This window comes from Geotrypetes seraphini, chromosome 9 (genome assembly GCF_902459505.1).
Source record: "Geotrypetes seraphini chromosome 9, aGeoSer1.1, whole genome shotgun sequence".
In the NCBI taxonomy this organism is placed as follows: Eukaryota; Metazoa; Chordata; class Amphibia; order Gymnophiona; family Dermophiidae; genus Geotrypetes; species Geotrypetes seraphini.
Window position 1 is genome coordinate 144,444,149 of NC_047092.1, and position 22,761 is coordinate 144,466,909.

Genomic DNA, 22,761 nt, shown 5'->3' on the forward strand with positions numbered 1-22,761 from the left:
TGGTTAGAAAGGCAGAAAGCAGCAGAAAAAATGAAAGCCAGAATGATGATGAGGGTCACCATTGGCTCCCAGGCCTTGCATTGAAAAACACTAACCTAGGGCATTAGAAGCCTTTGGGCTGGCCCTGCCTCTCACTAGTTTAAATTTTGTCTGCATATTTCTCTTTCTTGTGGTCACTTCTGTATTTGGTGAAGGTCTGTTTTATGTTTTGCATATGTAACCAATAGCTTCTGTAAAAAAAAATCTGTAGCAGTCTGGATTGTTCCACTTTCCACTCTGCATCTCCAGAAGGTGTATTGGTAGTCTAGGAAAGTTGCTGCTTTATGACAAGTATGTTTTTTTTGCTGTCTTTCAAGTTTCCCTTCTTCCCTCATCCCATCATAGACTAGCCCTCAGATATTCCATAGTTATTCAAATTATTCCATAGTTAGGGACAGTGGAACATTTAGACCTCCTCCTCAATCCGTCCTCCTTTTCCTGGAGCCGTATGGTAACCCGCCTCAGGGCAGAAAACGGGAAGGGGTAAAACGCGGACCTGACGGACCTCGCGGATCTAAACCCGCACGTCATTAAAAATCTGAGGTCCGTGCCACTTGTAGTTAGTTTCTGGCTCTGACAGACCTCAATGACATTTTAGCGCTTGACGGATCCATCTCAGCATAGGGAGGGAAAAGTATTAGGATCCGTCAGCGCTAAATTGTTTAGATCCGCCAGGTCCGTGTTTTACCCCTTCCCGCAGAAACCTCAACCCACCCCCCTCCCTCTCCAGACCAACCGGCCCGAGGGGCCGCCTCCTCCTCCTCGCCCCGCCCCTCCTGGGTACGTCAGCGGCCGAGTGGGGCACGCCCCTGAATCCTACTAATGGGAAAGTTGCTCGCGCTTGAGCGCAGTGTTTCTCTGGAGAGGTTCGCTGCGTGGAGCTTTGTTCTCCCACGCTGCTGCTTCGGGGGGAGAGAGAAAAAAAAAAAACCAACAACAAAGTAGCAGCTTTTCCTTTGAACTGCTCCTCTCCTTTTCCCGGGGGCAGCATGAAGATCGAGTTTGCCCCGGTTAACATTCCTCTGGCCCGGCGGATCCAGACCGTTGCTGTCCTTCAGTGGGTCTTCTCGTTTCTGCTGCTAGGTATTGGCCACTCTTCCATGCCCCAGCCAGGCTCGTCTAGTCAGATTAAAATGAGGTCGTGGGTGAGCCCCTATGGGTGTGTTTTCATGGTGACTTTTATTCTCGGTCATTCTAAACTCAAGTGTCTCAGTCCGTGGTCTTATTCACGTGCCACAGTAGGGATGGGATCACAACCAACACTTAACACTAAAAAAAAAAAAGAAAAATAGACAAGCGCTAAGAACCTAGGCTTGTAGTCGTATCAAACTTAAATGGAAAGAGCCACAACCCTTGTTTCACACGCTGGTGTTTGCACAATTTCTTTTCTGCTCGTTTTCCCCTTTATAAATTGCAGGAAATGAAGAAAGATACATTCTTTAAAAATTACATGCAAACTGGCTTATAAAGTTTTGTCCTATGATTAGAGAACCACGGTTTCCGGGATTTTATTTTTATTTTTAACTTTCCAAACATATCCAAAGAGTTGAACGTAATTGTCTTGTTTAGATAAGATTTTATATTGCCCCCTTCCCCCATAAAAAAACAACACATTGCACCATATTTAAACAAAACAAAAAAAACAGCTTTAAATTTGTGTCCTATTCTTAGTTAAATTGATGAGTGTTTTCAGCTATTCATTTTAATTTAGGCGCATAAAAACTTATGAACTTAGTCTTGCCATTCATTTGACTAGATTTGTGCCTAATGCTGAAAATCAATGTTAAAAACCGCAACCTTTTTCCCCACCTTAAATCCAGCCTTGTTGCCACCACTCTTTATGCGCCAAGATTAAGGGCCTCTTACAAATCTGTGGTAGCAATTCCCGCGCAGTAAATGGGTTATATTGGCATTTGTTGTATCGGGACTCACTACTGTAGCTTTGTAAAAGGGGCCCTAAGAGTTGGTGAAATTTTGAGTATAACGTTATGCATTGAGCCTTAGTACATTTTCAAAAGGACTAATTTAGGAGCATAAATTCTTTTGACTATTGGGTCCCACTCATCTTTTATTTTGAAATCTGATTGGATCAGAGTACTTAGAGTGAGGTTCATAGAAATCTTTTGTAGACATTCTAAGTTTTGCCTTGATAAGTACAGTACTTCGAAAGAATCATTGTCTGGGATCCTTAAAATCATGCTTATTTTGTGGCTCTTCCTTTCTTGGTGGTTGTTTTCAGGAATTTGCAACAAATTTAGTGCAGAATTCTGATGTTCTTGTCCCCAAGGAAACCTATATAATCTTGCAGGTTGTAATATTTTGTCGTGATCCAACATAATAATATTCCATTGATGATGAGCGTCTTCAGACCACCCAAATCCAGAGCAATCAAGTTATCCAGTTCCAAGAGGGAGGTGTTGAACCAGTTCCTACTTCTGATAAGCCTATCCTGGCACATTATGGGACTTGCAGCATTGATTTCAGTGGTAAAATCGGAATCTATGAATCTCTGCTTTTGGGGGGTGGGGGTTAAATTCAAAACCAGGATTGACCAAAAAGCCTCTTTCCTGGAACTGGGTAACTTGGAAGTTTTCCAAGCCCCCTCAATTACTGTATGTTGTCAACATGTATGTAGAATAGGTGGTTTGCACCTTTTTAATAAGGATCACACTCCCTAATTTGTAAAGGCCGCTTTTCCTCTGAGATCACAGAAGCCCCCTTGCTGCAGTGTTTTGCAGTTACCATTTATTAATTGCCAAAATTAATATGGTAACTACAAAGCCTCCATGTTAAGTTTTGTGGATATGCCCAGTGTCTTCCCATAAACTAAGAGAAAATTTCCTTGCATGTTTAAACACACACAGCAGATAATTTGATATAGTTAGCACCACCTTCTGACATCTATTCAGTTTTTATATACAGTTCTCCCAGGGGAGCTCAGAATAGTTTACATCAGTGATTCCCAACCCTGTCCTGGAGGAACACCAGGCCAATCGGGTTTTCAGGCTAGCCCTAATGAATATGCATGAGAGAGATTTGCATATGATGGAAGTGATAGGCATGCAAATTTGCTTCATGCATATTCATTAGGGCTAGCCTGAAAACCCAATTGGCCTGGTGTTCCTCCAGGACAGGGTTGGGAACCACTGCTTTAACCCAGTGATTCCCAACCCTGTCCTGGATGAACACCAGGCCAATCGGGTTTTCAGGCTAGCCCTAATGAATATGCATGAGAGAGATTTGCATATGATGGAAGTGATAGGCATGCAAATTTGCTTCATGCATATTCATTAGGGCTAGCCTGAAAACCCAATTGGCCTGGTGTTCCTCCAGGACAGGGTTGGGAACCACTGGTTTACATCGCACTCAGTCTGCCTAGTGACTTGGCCAGGGTGCTGAGGCTGTAGCTCTAGCCAGTGTGCCACACATAAACAGTTAATATGTTGTAACTGAGTGTTAATTGTAAAGTGCAATACTTGCCCACTTCCATCCCATTTTATGTTTGTCAGTTAATTCAGGAATTAGTGCAAACTAACTATGCTATTACCACACACTAATTTCCACTCTACCTACTTGGAGCCAGGGTAGGTAGAAGGGTGCCAAGTGTACTTGGCAAACCTTCAGCCATGTGCCTCTCCCTCCGATTCAAATACATACAGTCGACTCCGCTTAAGTGCACGCCCATTGGACGGGGTCTCCACGTGCACTTAAACGGAGTGTGCGCTTAATGGGCGTGGGAGGGGGAGGCTGTAGTTAAGCCGGCTCAGTTTAAATATGGCGCTTGGGCTGCTGGAGCCTAAAGAACAGGAAAGCTATGCCCTACAGCTTGAGTGGAAGTACAGCACTCACTTTCCCAGCTGTTCCAGTGCTGCTATGTGAAGCCTAGCCGTTCCCAGTCGGAACGTGATTGCATTTAACCGGAGTGAACATAAAGTGAAAGAATAGAGGTTGGACCTATGACATCAGTGCGCATAAGTGGATTGTGTGCTTATCCGAATTGCAAATATCCGGAGTTTACGTCCTTTGACTTTAATGTAAAAAATTCAAACAAACCGGGACTGTGGTGGTAGGCTGCGGATAACCGACGTGCATTTAGGTGGCGTTGACTGTATTAACTTTTGAAAATGAATACCAAGCATTAGTATAAATACAAAATTAACAAAGTAACATGCTTTACCTTAAGATGTTTTATACTTGTAACATAATAGCCTTCATATGAAAATAGGTACTTAAAGTGCAGTCTTTGACATTCAAATTCGCATGTATACTTATGCATACTGCTGTGATGTCAGCCAGAACAGTTCGTTAACATCGGGAGCGAAAATACTCTCAGAATTTATAGAGCAAATTTTTCATACCAAAACGGTGTTTAGAGAGGGAGAAAGAAGAGAGAGGAAGCTGTGGGTGCATGAGGAAAATATGATGAAGTTTGGTCGAAAAGACACTGAAATGAAAATACCAAACCCACAAAGTATTTCAAAATAGTTGACACAACAAATAGCATGTGCAATAAGGATGAGAAATATCTCTCCATCTTCTGCCCTGCCTCTCATCCCATGTCCAAACTAGCATTTCTAAGAGTTCGGTCTGCCTGTTAACTAAACACTCTGGAAATGACTTTAATTGGATAATTGTTTAACACGGGATTTTGGCAGCTTTGAGGAGCTGGCTTGTTTATAGGTTAATTAATCTTTCCAATGCTATCTAGCAAGGAAAGTTACTCTGTATAACCAGTTTATCTACTGGAGCCAGAGTTTAAAGTAACTTGCCACTAGTCTGGACCCATTTCTAGCTGGCAGTACCCTTAACCTTGAAAGGAATCGCCCAAGAACTGGAAAAATGGACAAGAATAGAATGTACTGTTTGCCCAAATTTTTATCTTGAGCCTAAGAATATAGATTTATGCCCCATGAGATAACCATGTATATGATGATCTTACAGATAAAACCACTTACTATGCCTCAGCTGATATTTTTAGTTATTTTGATTTGCTTGTAAATTATAAATCAGAATTCACAAATAGGGCATTGCTGTATGAAAAATGAGAGGATACTTATGCATCATTTTTGAGTAATGTGTCCTCAAGCAGAGCTTACTGTATATTCTTGAATATAAACCGACCCAAATATAAACCGAGGTAACCTACCCCCCCAAAAAAAATAAAAAGAGAGAAAAAGGTCAACTCGGGGGTTTATATTAAAATGCTCTGCCTTGCACCAATGTTCTCTTTAAACTGTGTTGCTGCACACTTCTTTTGAAAACCCCGCACAGCAATTTAGGATTGCCGTGCACCAGGAGCAACATTTTTCCACCTCCCTCCCATCACCATCCGTGTCGCTGCTGCTGCCTCTCTAAATAAGCAGCAGCAAAATAGCTTGCCTTACTCTCCCATGGGGCCACAATCACAGCCTGTCTGATAAGCAGCTGGTTCTGCCCCCGGAACCGGAAGAGGATGTTGGAGGTGCGTGACCAGCAGCCGTGCAGACTGAGCTGTGAATGCAGACCCAGGAGAATGAGGTGGGTTGTTTTGCCGCTGCTGCCGCTTATTTAGAGAAGCGGCAGCAGTTGGGGTGGAGGAGGAGGAGGGGAAGGCACAAGAATCAGCAGTTGGGGTGAAGAAGAGACAGAAGGCAGGTGTGATGAAAGGGGGAGGAGGTGAGAGAAGACAACGGTAGATAGGAAGGAAGAGAGGGGCAGATATTTTACAGAAGAGGGGAGAGAAAGAGGACAGGTGGTGTGGGGAAGAGACAGATGGAAGGGGGGAAGAGAAAGGGGGCAGGTATTGTGGGGAAGTTTGAAGTGCTATGTAGGGATACTTTTCCCTGTATATACGTGATAAAGCACTTAGGTGTAATATAACTAGCACAAACTCTCGGTTAACATCCAAGATGGTTTTTCTTTGAGTTTGTAGTAAAGATGTATAAATGCTTAAAAAAAGGAGATATCTTGGTTGATTTTTACTTTACATAGTCACTTTACCCTTTGACCCAGATTCTATGACCACCGCAATGTAATGCTGAAGCCCCTGAGCTAAAAATAGGAAACTGTTCCCTTTTGTTATACTCCTGTGCTTTCTCAGCCAAGATGAATGTATACACACACAGCTAATATTTACAAATTGTTCTATATTTTTATAACTAGAAGCTGAATTTTGGAGCCCATGTTATGAGACTCCAAGAGGGCAGACTATGGAGCAACATTAGGAAATATTCCTTAATGAAAAAACTGGTGAACGCATGGCATGACCTTCTACAGATGACTGGAGATAGAATTTGTTTTGCAAAACAAATGTGATTGACTGTTAATAGAACTTAATTCTCAATTTCACTTGGCCTAGATGTTGGAATTCTATATAAAATTGGAACAGAAATCATTCACAGTTATGAGAAACTTAAGACAAGTTAGAAAATTATTCGATAGAACACAATTCTGGCTCTTAGTACAATCCCTAGTCCTAGGCCTTTTAGACTATTGCTACATTCTCTACCTCCCCTGCCCAGCAACAATGATAAAACAACTACAAACAATCCAAAACACAGCACCGAGACTTATCTTTTCATTAAGGAAACATGATCACATCACACTGGCTCCCAATTCCAGCAAGAATACTATTCAAATTCTACTGTCTACTATTTAAAACCATAAACGGCGACAGCCCAACCTACCTGAACAACCGCCTCATCCAAACTACATCAACTAGACATAGGAAAACCCACACTCCATTCATGCACCCTCCCCCTCCCCCCAATCAAAGAAGTCAAATGGAAAAAACTATATGATGGCCTCCTAGCCACACAAGCAGCAAAACTCGACAACCAAATCTCCAATCTACTAATTATAACCCCAGACTACCAAACATTCAGAAAAGAAATAGACTCTACTTTTCAAGAAATTCCTGCAACTGACTTAATACCGCTAGCTCCTTTCCACTTCATCTCCTCTAGAAATTACCAGATATCTTCTTCATGTAATATATTTTTTGTAATTCTTTTGTAATCCGCCTTGAACCGCAAGGCAATGGTGGAATAGAAATATCTAATGTAATGTAACCTAAGCTTGTTCCATTAATACCTCTGGTTGGCTTGTTGAATATTTCTGTTTTTAATACTCCTCTTTTATAAAGTAAATACCACATTCCAAATGAAAGCAATAAATTGACAAAGGGCTACACCATACCTTTTATGTAAGTGATTTTTTTTTTAAACTTTTTAACTTGTTGCATCAGATTTGTTTTCTTTAAGATGATTTCTTTGTTTTACATATTTTGAATGTACATTTTCATCTGCTCTTTGGCTCTCTCTTTTTTTTTTTAAAAAAATATTACAACTTTCATGTATTTTTTTCAAAAGCCTGCCTGTGAATAACCCATCGTTTATTTAACTTATCTTAGGTGCCATTGACTCGTGCTCGAGTCCTAGTGACTTGATGAATTATAGATCTAAAAAGAAACCTGTTTTGTACTAGTCCGGTAAGGGCCTCCAGCGTCATCCCCATGGTTGTTATCAACATGTCCAGTCATTTGATTGCAGGTCGTCCTCTTTACCTGGTTCCTTCAATCTTTCCATATATGATGTCCTTCTCCAATGATCTTTCTCTTCTGACAGTATGACCAAAATAAGACAGTCATAACTTCATCATTTAAGCTTCTAGTGGCGTAGCTGGTTTGATTTATTTGTTTTTTAGTATGTTGTGTCATTTGCTGGGATATTTTGGATGTTGATATTATTTTATATTGTAAGCATGTGCTTTGATGTATGTTTGCTTAAGTTTCTGTCCCTGAAGGAACCTGGTGAAATCTGGCCACATTGGGAAAATTTAATAAATTCACTTTTCATCTTGTCTGATCCATTGTTGTCTTCTGCTACCTGCCTCTTTTGTGTTGATAATTCAAAATGCAAAATAGATTTGCAAAAGAGAAGAAAAGGCAAACGTTACATCTCTAGTACAAAAAGGCAGCAACAGTCTCGCTGCCAGACTTTTGTTCCATTAGCTGTAAACTAGGATTTTGGAATAGCTTGACAAGATTTTGCTTACAGGGTTTAGTTTGTACAGTGAGCTTTGTTCATGTTTTGGCCTTTCTTTTGCAGCTCAGTGTTGTGTGGGAATCTTTCTCCTCCTTGTATTGAGAAGCTATTGGTTCATCGTTGCATTCTATGTGCTCTGGCTCTATCTTGATTGGGACACTCCCCAAACTGGAGGAAGGCGATGCCAATGGGTCAGGAACTGGACTGTTTGGAAGTTCTTTAAGGATTATTTTCCAATTCATGTAAGTAAGGAATTATAAAGGACTTTTAATACAAATCACTTTGGAAAAATTATGGCGAATTATGAAGACAAAGAAGGTATTTCATTTTGGGATGGAATGATTAGAGCCGAGTTGAGTTGAGATTTGAGAGCAAGAAGGCTAGGTGCATTGGGAGAAAACTACCTATTGTGTGCTTTCAAGACATTAACAATTTGAAGTGCTTACTAGAACAGTAACAATATTCAGAATTGGCTAACCAGTCAGCATATCTAATCATAATCTTTTCAATGCAATGGACCATAGAGTAACCACTAGGGCCTGGTTAAGAGCGTCTGTTCTATGAAACATAACTAAATCATAAACCCAGCCTTGAAAACATTTAATTCCAGTAATAGAAACATAGAAAATGACGGCAGAAAAGGGCCACGGCCCATCGAGTCTGCCCACTCTAATGACGCACCCCCCTAACTTCTTCCCCTAAAAGATCCCACATGCCTATCCCATTTTTTCTTAAAATCTGGCACACTGCTGGCCTCAATTACCTGCAGTGGAAGTTCATTCCAATGATCAACCACCCTTTCGGTGAAGAAATACTTCCTGGTGTCACCATGAAATTTCCCGCCCCTGATTTTCAGCGGATGCCCTCTTGTGGCCGTGGGTCCCTTTAAGAAAAAAGATATCATCTTCCACCTCGATAAGGCCCATGATATATTTGAACGTCTCAATCATCTCTCCTCTCTTTACGTTCCTCGAGTGAGTATAGCTGCAATTTACTGTAAACACCTAAGATTTGACTCATAATATTTCTAAATAGTGAGATATCATTGGTCCACATAAAGTAGCCCAGCTTAAAAAAAAATCCATTTCACTCCAGTTTGACCATTAGAACTCTGTACTAGTGCCAGAATGATTTTTTTTTTCAAGCCAGTCCCAGACTCGGAGTACTTGTTAGTTAATGTAGTTTACAGGATAGCCACAACCCAAGGAAGCCCTTGGGCAAGTCACTTAACCCATTGCCTCCAGTACAAACCTAGGAGCCAATGCAGAAAGCTTCCCATGCAGATAGTAATGTGTGTTCTCACATAGAAATCCTGACCACACATCACATGCAAATGTGGTGAATTTACTATCCATGCACAATTAAATAAAAAAAAAAAAAATTGGACCTGCAGTGAGAGAACATTTACAAGTCTGTGGTAGTTTAGAAGGGCTGGTTGAGAATCTACCAACACCTCTTCTCTCTAGTACCTTTTCTGCATGAGCCCTCCCCTGACCCAATTTGAAAAAACTATCCTTGGTGTCTATTGGCACCCATCCATTTCTTTCTCCAGATACTTATGACTCCCATACTTCAAGAGGCAGGAGTGATGGCACACAAGCTCTTACATCATCATCTTATCTGTGAGGTGCATCCTGGGATTCACCAGGCAGGGTCAGTTTGCTGTATAAGGGAATTGCAAAATTGCTGCTGCCTCTTAAGATATGGAAATCGGAGGTAACGGGGAAGGACTGGATGGATGCCGATAAGATACCAGCGACTGTGTTTTTAGTCAGGGGGAGGGTGCCACTAGATACCAGATGTTGTTGGGCAAAATGGAGGTGGGTCAGGGACTGATGCCAACAGTTTGGTACTATTTTTTCTGTTTTATTTCTAAAATGTCACCCTTCCTGTCATTGCCTGAGATAATTGCCACCCAGGCACAACATTGCAATGAGCTGCCGGTTTTAATGTGGCAGTAATTTCCATGCTCATTGCAAGCCTTATAGCATGTTGCCTTAGGTTTTGCGTTCAAGTTTCTGCCACATCCTGCCTTCTCTGATGCAATTTCTTTGGGTGGGACACGGCAGATCCAAGACCCAGGGGCTGTCTGAAGGCAGCCTGTCATGCTGCTGCTGCCACCAACAACTTTGGTGTAAACTTTACAGGACCACAGGGAAGTGAAAGAGGTGAGGGAGCAGTGCTGGAAGAGGAGAAGGAGAGACAGGAGGAAGGGTAGAAAGGCTTAACCTGTAGATTCAATGAGGCCAGAGGCTGGGTAGTTTGATGCCTTGGACCAGAGCCTCTCCTGATCCAATGGTTTGAGTTGGCCCTGGGTCCACATACCAAGACTGCTTCTGGAACATGCAATCATGAGCCCTAAATCTGATCTTTAATGAGGACCATGACTTTTGTCCCTGGGCTACTGAATACAGCCTGCACAGGATCCCTAGCTTTGTCAGGATCAAAGAGTGAAAGACCAGAGTGTGCATTTGTTATTGTGCCTTAAAATGTTTTAAGTAATCTTGTATTTGGCACTGTATTCTTTACTTGCATTAATAATCGCACATTCAAATTTCAATATACATGCAACCATATCCAATTCAATATTGTTTAAGGATCTTCGGAATGCAATGCAGTAATCTTTCCTTCATACTTTTTTTTTAAGAAAAGACTGCTTCAATTGTCATTGATCCTTTCTAAATATTTAACTGTTTTTAAATTTTATTCTATTTAATTTACATTTCTTATAAAATATTCTTAAAATATTGAGCCCAAGCACTTATCTTATTTTGCTGAAGCTCTGTCAGCTGGGGACTTCTACCGACATGTTTCACTCCACAGGCTGTATCAAGGATGTCCCCTCGAATACCTCCACACTGCCAACAAGCCCCTTTCATTCTAATATGTCAGTAGAAGTCCCCAGCTGACAGAGCTTCAGCAAAATAAGATAAGTGTTTTGGTTCAGAATGTTTTAAGAATATTTATAAGACACGTAAATTAAATAGAATAAAATTTAAAAACATGGATAAATATTTAGAAAGGATCAATTGCAGCAGTCTTTTCTTAAAAAAAAAAAAGTATGAAGGAAAGATTACTGTATTGCACTCTGAAGATCCTTAAATAATATTGAATTGGATACGATTGCATGTATATTGAAATTTGAATGTGTTAAATTTTAATGTATTCTAAGCTATTGTACACTAATCAACCTGTGTGCCTTCATGTCTGTTAGATCAATTTAAGATGCCCTTAAAAAAAACCCCAGTTTTTGAAGCAAATGTGTGAAATTTTAGGGTATTTGTTTCCCCTCTTAATCAGGAATAACTTGTGAAAGTGATGAAAAATGTGCACGTTTGCAGTGGAGAACATTCCAGATTGGCCCTGCTTCTCATTTTTTTACAGTTTATGAATCATGGCTGATCTCCTGTTTATGCCCTTTTCAGCTTATTAAAACCACCAGCCTGGATCCCAAGCACAACTATCTCTTTGGATTTCATCCTCATGGTGTTCTTGTGGCTGGTGCCTTTGGAAATTTTTGCACCAACTATACCAGTTTTGCAGAGCTATTCCCTGGCCTCACACCGTATCTTCATATACTGCCATTCTGGTTCCGATGCCCTTTCTTCAGGGAGTACATTATGTGTGTAGGTAAGGGGGAACAATGATATCCTATTCCATTCAAGTGTGTCTTATTCTTTTATGTTTGAGTTTAGTTGCTTAGGTCTCCCTGAATAAAATCTGTGTCTTTTTCTCTTTTGTATTGTCTTGACTATCTCCTCCTAGATCTTCAGAACTTTATTCTTACGTTAAACCACTTTAGGGCTGGTGATGAACAGAGTTCTATTAACTAAAATGTAGCAAATGCTAAGAGACATTAAGGTGTGTCTTATTTACACCTATGGGCCATGTACACACTAAGCTTTCGTAAAAAGGCTCCTTAGATTGCAATGTTTACATCACAATGAGATGTGGAGGAAAGAGCTTCAAGGAAGTGAGATCGTATGAGTATAATCACTTAAGACTATTCTGTCCTGCCTACTTCCTGTTTTTATGAAGATAGGACCCGCCAGAGAGGAAGACCTGAAGCCAGCAACAGCAATGAATTGTGAATGCTGCTGCTGCTGCCTGATGAAGTTCAAGGAGGAAAGGGAGCGGAGGGGGAGAGAATCTCTTGGAGGGAAGAAGAGATGGCAGGGCATGGAAGGGAGGAGGAAGGTATGCCAGACCAAGGAAAAAGGAAGGGGGAAAGGAAGGAAGGAGGAGATGCTATTTGGAACAGAGAGAGAGAGAGAGGGCAGACACTGGATGGAAAGAGAAGAGAGGGCAGTGAATGGAAGGGGCAAGACAGAGGGTGAACAGTAAGATGGAAGGGGTAGAGAGAGGGAGACACACTGAATGGAAGTGTGGAGGACAGGGGGGCAGACGTTGGAAGGAAGTGGTGAGGAGAAAGAAAAAAGGGCACATGCAGGATTGAGGGAAGAGGATAGAGTTAGAAATAAAGATAAGACAGACAGGGGGCCAGGGAGAGACACAGATATAAAGAATGACAGAGTCCAAGGAGAGAGAGACAAATAAAAACCAGACAGACATCTACTCTAGCACCCGTTAATGTAACGGGCTAAAACACTAGTGTGTATATATGTGTGTGTGTGTGTGTATATATGGTATGATCTTACCTCAAATACTGTGTGTAATTATGGTCGCCATATAGCGCAAAAAAAAAAAAAAATTATATATATATATATATATATATATATATAATTTTTTTTTTTATATATTATATATATATATATATATATATAATATTATATTTATATATATATATAATTTTTTTTTTTTTTTTTGCGCTATATGGCGACCATAATTACACACAGTATTTGAGGTAAGATCATACCATAGAGCAGTGTTTTTCAACTCAGTCTTGGAGTACCCCCTTGCCAGTCAGGCTTTCAAGATAGCCATAATGAATATGCATGAAAGAAATTTGCATATATTGGAGACAGTGAATATACATTGGCAAAGGTATAGGAGCTTTTGGTATAGTGTGAAATCCAAGGGATCAGGAGTGTTCCCACAAATTATGTGCAGTGTTCTAGACTATTTGGATTTATGTACCCAACTGCTGATGCCTGTTGGACGTGAGGACTTGCATCAGCTTTCAGGAGGCATAAGTCCTTGTACCCAAGGTTGGGTTTGGGAATCTGCACCAAACATTCTATAAAGGATGGTTGGTTGTGTGTTAAAACATTTGCTATACCATCTTTCAAGTAAAACCCATCGAAGCAGTTTACAAACTGTAACCTTATGGAATCTGCACTTGGAGCAGATCTCAACGGTGCCTAACTTCGGGTGCCGTTTGCTGAATCCGGCCCGTAGCGTTGAAATTTTAGGAAGCTGGCTCTCCATTTAGGAACATAAACCTGTCTGATTTAATTTGTTTAGTTGAATTAGTGAGTTACCCAACCACAAAACATTGGACTTTCTCTGTTAGAATCTGCTGTGAAGTTTAATTATGGCATTATAATTAGTATATAAGCGCATGCATCATAATTTGACTTGAATATGTAACTCCCCTTGAGCTCAGATTTGGAAAAGATGAGGAGCAAATTTTAAAATCCATTTACCACTGAAGTGGATAAAGCTGTGTTGGTTTATTCTTGTTCTGTCTGTCTGTCTGTAGCATAACTAGTTTTCCTTTTTGTCTCCTGAAGGAATAGTGTCAGCTTCCAAGAGAAGTGTATCGCATGTGCTGAGCCATAAGGATGGCGGAAATATTGCTATCCTTGTTATTGGAGGTGCAGAAGAGTCTTTGGATGCCCATCCTGGAAGTTTAACTCTGAGTGTCCTCCAGAGGAAAGGGTTTATCAAAATGGCTTTAAAACATGGGTATGTTTACTTTTTTTTTTTTTTTTTTTTTAATAAGTTTAAGTAATGCATGCTCTAGCAAAGAGAACACTTGGAAAGAAGTGAAACCATGAAGAAATATTACCTGACTTTAGCTTAACATAAGATCCTGTCAGAGTTGTTTAAATGATTCCCCCTACCAACATCCGTAAATGAATGAATGAGTTAAAAGTAACATCACGTTTTGTCAGTCCACCCATCTGTTCAATATTCTCTCTTTATTAAATCTCTTCCACTCATTCAGCCTCTCTTCTGCTCAGGGCCGTGAAGACAGTACCGTATTTTCACGCATATAACACGCGCGTTATACACGATTTTTACAAACCGTGCATAACCGTGCGCATTATAGGTGTGAGCGCATTTTACAACTTTTTTTTTTTCATTCCGATCCGGCATCCCCCCTGCGAACCGGCATCCTCCCCCCCCCCCCTCGATCCTACAACCCCCTCAGCACCGCAAAACATCTCTTACCCGATTGGGCACCAGCACCAATGCACAGGACGTGCCAGTGCCCGAAGATCCTCCCTTGTTGTGCTGGGCTGGGCTGTGCAGGGAGATCCTCCTTCTAGAATCTCGGAGAGAGCGAGACCAGAAGGCTTTGAGCATGCGCAAATGCTCAAAGCCCAGTCCAGCCCGGCACAGGGAAGAAGGAGGATCTCCCTGCACCGCCCAGCCCAGCCCAGCACAACGAGGGAGGATCTTCGGGCACTGGCACGTCCTGTGCATTGGTGCCGGTGCCCAATCGGGTAAGAGATGTTTTGCGGTGCTGGGGGGGGGGGGGGTTGTAGGATCGCGGGGGGGGGGGGGGTGATGCGAGCGGGGGGGAGGAGGCCGGTTCGCAGGCCAGAAGAGTAAGCGGGAATGGGAGGAGGTTATAGCAGCATGCACATATGCGTGCTATATAAAAATTTTTTTACAGACATGCTTTGGACCCGCGCGCTATATGCGTGAAAATACAGTACATCAAACCTTTGACTTTGATTCTGTCTCCTCTTTTGTCCAACTCTTAACTCCATAGTAAGTGTTATATTTAACTTATATTTAGCAGTACTTTAGATGCAGGTCAGAATGAATCTATGAATAAAATGTTATAATGTAAGCTTTTTATGTTAAGGGTGGAGTTAGTCTGTTTTTACTGACAATATAGCCCTGCTTCTGTTCTCTGAAAAGCATTTGTCTTTCTGTTTTGTCTGCTCTATGAAGTCCTCTTTGCTCATTTGTTTCATTTTCTGTGTCCTGCTTTGCTTTCTGCATTCAGTTGTCATCTGTTTTTTGCATTTTTACTTGCTTCTTGACTACAGAACTTTGAAAGTATTTTGCAAGTACATTGATTTTCTGAAGAACTTTTTCTTCCTTAATAATGAGAACAGAGCCTAAGGAAATGTCATCCAAAATAGTTTTGACTCGCAAGAAAGTAAGATGGAAAGCATTAGAGGCATTAATTTTTTCACAAGTTTCTTGGAAACTTTACACACAAGGCTTAGAAATACTGACTTAAGCAAGGTAAAAAAAAAAAATTAAAAAATGGCAGGGCTATTCATATCCAGAAAAGTCTGACTCCTACTGGAATAATGTAAATCTTTTCAGAAATGATTTTCTTCTAGTGTGAGACAATCTCCTGAACAAGTACATTTTACGAGTACTGTACTTCATAATTTGAAAACTGTTGACAAACTTAGATGACATTGTAACACAGCATAATTTTGTAAGATCAACCGTAGAATAAGAACCACACAGTAGATTTTCTTTCACAGAGTCTGGGGATTTATCACTCACTTATATGAGCAGGACACAAGAGAGCTTGTTTTATTTCTTTTTCTGTTTATACATTTATTTCAGTTTTAATACAAATTTAGAATATACAATGAGCAATTAAAAAATGTGATTTCTTCTGATTTGCCTACACCAGGGGTAGGCAATTCGGTCCTCGAGAGCCGGAGCCAGGTCAGGTTTTCAGGATATCCACAATAAATATGCATGAGATAGATTTGCTTCTCAATGAGGCAGTGTATGCAAATCCAGCTCATACATATTCATTGTGGATATCCTGAAAACCTGACCTGGCTCCGGCTCTTGAGGACCGGGATTGCTTACCCCTGTCCTAAAAGCAAAATCGGGAGGGGGGGTGGGAGGAGGAGGCCCAGGCCACTAATCTGAAATTCCCCAATACAGCTATCCCAGCCAAGCTACACAGTAATTATTTCCAGGAGTCATACTCGTATCTTCTATTCTTCTTTAACACTAAAAATCCAAGAGCTGTTTTGTGTCAAATAAGTAATTTTTCAGCTACTATTTTCTTTCATGCCCTGATCTAGGCAGTGGGGAGAATTGGACTGAATCGGCACATCAGAGGCGAGGTATAAAGGTGGTGATAGTGGCGGTTCTTCTCCTGTTCCTCCTGACCATCCCATCTTGGCTTCTTTGAGGAAAGAGGGGATAGTGGCAGCAGAGCAGTGTTGAACAGTGCTGCCAGACCTATTTGTGAACCATATGGTGTTGGGGCCGGGGTGTCAAATATCGGTCCTCGAGGGCCGCAATCCGGTTGGGTTTTCAGCATTTCCGCAATGAATATGCATGTGATCTATTTGCATGCACTACTTTCATTGTATGCTAATAGATCTCGTGCATATTCATTGGGGAAGTCCTGAAAACCTGACTGGATTGCAGCCCTCAAGGACCGACATTTGACCCCTGTGTTAGGGTAAAAAAACAACAACCTGCTTTTGTAATTTATACCCAAAGTACGTGAGCTTTCTTTTGCTATGCTTTCAACCAGAGGTCTGTTTTAATGCAGAGCTATTGTCAAACTGGGACCCAGAACCCCTGATCTCCCTTCACAAGCAACTTTCCCAAATTTGACAACAGAAACCAGAAATGAACGTAAATAATCAAATTGGCTTATTGAAAGAATTAACTTGATAATTACAAGAAAAAATTGAACTAGTGAAACAAGCTAAAATGTACAACTGGAAGCTAACAAATGAATTTCAGCTTTTGAGCACAGTTGTCTAAGGTAGCTAGCTCTTGCCCTATATTCTACTCACCTACTAATAAGCCTGATTCCTCAATTATTATAACTATAGAATTTAAATTAGATCAAAGAAAATATATACATCGCTACATCGGCTGGCGAACCTCAGCAGGCCGCTTTGAAGAGGAGCGACAGCGGGAGGGAAGAGTTGCTGGCGTGTTCTGCACACTCATGTGCCTCCAGCTAGCGCAGGCACCGTGAGGACTGACACAGAAGCACACCTCACGCCACCAGGAATCACGATCTTTCAACAGCGCATGTGCACTTAGCCTTTTATTATAGTTGATTACCCCAAACCAATTCTATGTGGAAAAGCTCATGCATCCAATAGAGGATGGGGACCAAACCAGGAGCAGCCTAAAAGGTAGCAGCTAGCCCAGGGGTGGGCAACTCCGGTCCTCAAGGGCCGGAATCTAATCGGGTTTTCAGGATTTCCCCAATGAATATGCATTGAAAACAGTGCATGCAAATAGATCTCATGCATATTCATTCGGGAAATCCTGAAAACCCGATTGGATTCCGGCCCTCAAGGACCAGAGTTGCCCATGTCTGAGCTAGCCCCTCATTCCTCTGGACATGGACTTAGATCTATAAAATTTACACCATGTGACCACATGGGAAGTCCCAAAAATTCATGCATACGTGGCTTAGGGCACTTCTCTGCACAACTCCTCAAGGAGGGGACAAGATACACAATACCAACCAATCTCCAGCAGCTACTTTATGCTATACCCCTTCTCCTGGGCTTACGATTGATGCATCCATGATCGTGCCAATCTCCGTTTTCCAGAACCTCTTGCCGGTCTGGGTGATGTTGTTCCTTATATCCAGGCATGTCATGGCACTGATAAGTCTGCTTTCCGTCTCTTGTTTGGTATTTTTTGCATGATCTTCCATATTTGGGTCCAACTTAAACATATGGTCATTGACAATTATCAGATGGCAAACCAAAGGGCTTCTGCTGATCTGAAAAACAACCCAATTAAGCAATTGGATCTGTCAGCCATTCCAGAGAGAAAATTTCCTTCTTGTCTTCCATTTTAAGTTAGCCACTGTCTTCACTAAATCTGTCATCCTATTTATCCGCATTCATGTTAATAACATAATATGTGATAGGGAGTGACTGATGGGACAGGTGATACTGGATTTTCCTCTCCTGATTCAGGATTTTATACCCTTATCAAAGATTATTCCCAAGTTTCCCTATCCTCCTTTGCTGTGCATATTCATCCTTCCTTCCATTGCCTTTCTCTGCCTCTGCTACCTTGGATCACCTTCACTCCCACCCCACAAAAAATGGCCAAATTAGCTGGATACACAAATTTGTTAGAATTTATTTTTGTAAGGTACATAATTTAGCATTATTTTTAATATGTAAATCAGTGGAACTTTATGTAGATCTTCTCGTTATCTTCTGGCAGGCCCACTGAAAGTAAATGCAAGACACTGAAATAAATTTGACACCCCTGCCATAGAAGATATTACTTATGACTTATGTTCTTTTCCTTGAATCTCCTAGTTATTTCTGAATCAACCAGCTGATATCCTGGGGAATTAAATAAGAACATGCCACTAAACTATTCTGCCACTAAACTAAACCTTAAGTTTATATACCGCATCCTCTCCATAATTCTAGAGCTCGGCACGGTTTACAAGAGCTTAATATAGGAAGGAATAACACATTGGATTTGGAGGTCGAGTATAGGGAGGGAGGAGACCATTACATTTTTGTGAAAAGCCTAGTTTTCAGGTACTTATGGAATAGTTGGAAGGAGCCTTGATTCTGTAATGGGGAAGTAAGATTATTCCAAAGCCCTGTGATTCTGAAGAGAGATTTTCTCAATTTTCCCGCATAGAGGATACCTTTTAGAGTTTTTAGGTATTCTTGGTAGTGTCAGGATTCGAGGAGTTCCAAGACAGTGGGATTAGGGGAGGGAGGAGAAATGCTGAGTTTTCCTGCAGGAATATAGCTCTTGATACTACCCTTATCTGACCACCCTTATCTCATCTGCCCCATCTTACCCATCCTTCAGGAAATCTCTCAAATCTTTCCTCTACGACAAATTTCTTGAACCCCCCTCATCACCAAATACTCAAATACTTCCATCCTGTAACTGATACTGGTTGTCTTCTTGACACTCTCCACCCTGCATTGGTTTTTATACACTGCATTGTTCTTTATAAGCCTCTCGCACTGCCTCTCCACTATATATATACATCTCTGCTGTATATGTACAGTCTCCTGCATGGTAAATCTACATTGTTTTTCGCTGTATAAACACCTTTACTGAATATGTACAGTCATTGTATCTTCGCTGTAAATGTACAGTCTCTTACACTGTAAACCGCTCTGAACTGTTTGTGGTACTGCGGTATATAAAATAATTATTATTATTATTATTAATTGATTATCCTGCTGGTGTCTACTTTGCAAATCTTTCTCACTTGCTCTAGGAATGCCACTTGCCTGTTCACCCAGTAAAGCATGACCCTACTGTTTGGCTCCTTGCACTTCTGAGCAGACCAGATACTTGCTGAGCTATAGTAGAATCCAAATACATTCTTTCGGATTTCTGGTCTGGAAATTTGGAAACAAACCTGATGGCTACGAGTCAGTTTTCACAAGAAAATGAAATATGACTGAAATAGCATTGTCACTGGAGTAGAGACAAAGACTTTTAAAGCACTGGTGGTGTCCATTAAAGAATGTGGTTATTTTATGGTCAAAGGATCTAATGTGTCTTCTAAGAGTTCATGGCCATTAGTCTAGTTTTCTATTCAGAGAATGATCTGTTCCTACCAACAGAATGAATTCCGTTATAGTACAAATACTGAACATTGTACCTAGGCACATTCGGTGCTGATGACATTAGTTTGGCTGGAGCATGCTGCAGAGTTGTGATGTTGGCACTGAACTAAAAATCATGTGTGAATGCCTGTGTTTGAAATGTTAGCAGGATAATAATAGCTTCTTCTGTCATGCAGTTTCCTTGCATTGGAAAAGAGATCAGCCTATTTGACCTAGAGGTGGTTAGTTTTTTCCCTTTGTAAATGAAACACTTTTTTCCAGAATGCATTGGGATCCTATTAGAATGAAATATCCTGCTGGTTTTTTTTTTTCATAATGCACCCACACTTTAAAAAAAAAAAAGGAATATTATAAGCAATAACTTAAGTACCATATTTTTTGCTCTATAAGACAACACTTTTCCCCTAAAAAGTGGGTGGAAATAAGGATGTGTTTTATGGAGCGAATACCCCAACCCCCAGTACCATTTTAAAATTCTGGCACCCTCCCTCGCTGGACGCGGCTGCCTCAGAGTCATCTTCTGTCACGGTAGAGCTGCACACAAGGCTGCCTGCTTGATCCCACGCTGCTTCCTGCAAGAACTGACGTTAGGTACCCTTTTTAATTCTGGTGTCCTCTCTCGCTGGACACGGCTGCCTCTGAGTCCTCTTCTCTCATGGCAGAGTGGCACACAAGGCTGCCTGCCTGATCCCATGCTGCTTCCCTTGAGGCCTCATCAGAATTTGCCAGAATTTTAAAAAGGTACCGGGGGGTATGATTTAAAAAGGTACATGGGGGCTGGCTGCCTGCCTGCCTGCCAGCCATTAGATGTGTCCACCACTAGACATGCCCTGTACCCTGTCCCAGCCTACCACTAGACCACCAGAGGGGGGATAGGGTACAGGGCACACCATTTGGTTCAAAAAATTTTTTTTTCTTGGTTTTTTCCTCCTCTACAGATGGGTGCATCTTATAGAGTGAAAAATACGGTATGTAATGCACAAACAGCAAGAGAAAAAGTTAATCAGGCACTGACAATTTTCTATTAAATTTAGAAACAGCTGAGACCACTGTTGCTTCCCTTCAATATTGCCCCCAATTATTTTTTGGGGAGGGAGAATCTTCTAGATCAGTGGTTCCCAACCCTGTCCTGGAGGACCACCAGGTCAATCAGGTTTTCAGGATAGCCCTAATGAATATACATGGAGCAGATTTGCATGCCTGTCACTTCCATTATATGCAAATCTCTCTCATGCATATTCATTAGGGCTAGCCTGTAAACCCGATTGGCCTGCTTGTCCTCCAGGACAGGGTTGAGAACTACTGTTCTAGATCAACAGTGGCTTTTTCAGAGACTGATTTTACTAAGGGTCTTTCCTTTTATTCTGTATCTGTGGCCAAATTTTTGGTAAGTCCATCACTTAAGGTCCCTTTGCAAAATCGCTGGCTGTGTGACAGCACCCTCTTGGTAGGTAAAGCAAAGAAGCAATCTTCTGTCATAAATACCCTTCTCCCCTATCTTTGCTCAGCCTTAGTACACCAGCCCATTCTCCTAACACCACTACCCATCCACTCCACAGTGGAAGGGATGCCTACTCCCCCCCCTATGTTATTCACAAAGTCTGGCTGGAAGGACACCTACCCGCTCTGGCTGGCAGGCCCTCTTACAAAATGGCGGGCGTTCCCAGTAATAATAAATGAATTCAAGGAAAATTTAAGAATATGAAAATTTTTGGAGTTATATCGAATTTTTAAATGTTTCACTTTTACAGTATACCAATAACTTAATCCTGTAACCCTCACAGCTTGAAGAGTAGCCAACTGAGGCTCTAAACCAGGGGTGGGCAACCTCAGGTCTTGAGGCCACAACCCACTCATATTTTGATGTCTTCCCCAAAGAAAATGTACGAGATCTATTTGCATACAGTGGAGGCAGTACATACAAATAGATCTGCATATTCATTATGGAATTCCTGAAAACTTTCCTGGGTTGCAGCCCTCAAGACCTGGGGTTGCCCATCCCTATTCTAGACTATTCATTTTATTTTCAGGAATCGTTCTAGAACAGTTTTTCCCAAGTCTGTTCTGGAAAACACTCTTGCCAATCATGAATATGCATAAGATTTATTCGCGTACACTGCCTCCATTATATGCAAATCTTTCATGCATATTTATTTCAGATAACCTGAAAAACTGACTGGCAAGGTGGTATGCCAGGACCAACTTGGGAAACACTGTCTTGTAATCCACCTCCTCAAACTTGGTTGAAGTCTGTTTAATGAAATCACATTGTTTATTCAGATTTTTGATTAAACGCTTTTTCGAAACTACAAAGCGTTGAACAAGATTTAAAATTAACATTTAAACAAAAATTTAACAAGTAAAACATACTTTCTATATTAAAACTACAAGACTGACAACAATTACATACTAGGTAAAAACGGACAGAGGGTGAGAAATACAATCGATATAGAAAATGTGAGAAACATTTAAGGTAAACACAAAAGGGGATTGGGAAAATAAATTTAAAAAACAAGAATAGTTTAATTACTAAAATATAATTGATCAATTAAAAGCATCTTTAAAAAGAAAGCACTTTAGATTGTTTTTAAAATTTTTTAAGTTTTTTTCCATTTTTAAGTGTAAAGGAAGAGTTTTCCTGATCATAGGGGCTGTCACAGAAAAGATTGTGGTACGACGTGTACCAATTATTTTTAAAGATGGAATGTTAAGATTGTATTGAGAAATAGATCTTAAAGCTCTCGGAGGGTCATATGGGATCAAAAGTCTGTCTATAAATGCTGGTGTATTGGTCTGCAAAGTTTTAAAAATCAGAAGGGCGATTTTATAAGTTACCCTGTGTGGGACAGGCAACCGGTGGGCTTTTTGAAGCAAAGGAGTAACATGATCAAATTTCTTTGCGCCCGAAATTATCTTAATGGCTGTGTTTTGGATCAGCTGCAAGCGTTTTAAGTCTTTATGAAAGATCCCTT

At 41.0% G+C, this 22,761-nt stretch overlaps 1 protein-coding gene across 1 annotated transcript in view; it reads left to right on the top strand.

The window, feature by feature from the left end:
• The first annotated feature begins 862 nt into the window (after positions 1-862).
• MOGAT1 (monoacylglycerol O-acyltransferase 1) overlaps positions 863-22,761 on the top strand; it is a 30,400-nt gene continuing 8,501 nt past the window's right edge. The window contains exons 1-4 of the mRNA XM_033957550.1: positions 863-1,122; positions 8,127-8,305; positions 11,489-11,693; positions 13,757-13,931. Of these exons, the coding sequence (XP_033813441.1) occupies positions 1,029-1,122; positions 8,127-8,305; positions 11,489-11,693; positions 13,757-13,931 (653 nt within the window). The 5' untranslated portion in view covers positions 863-1,028. The remainder of the gene's footprint in view (positions 1,123-8,126; positions 8,306-11,488; positions 11,694-13,756; positions 13,932-22,761) is intronic.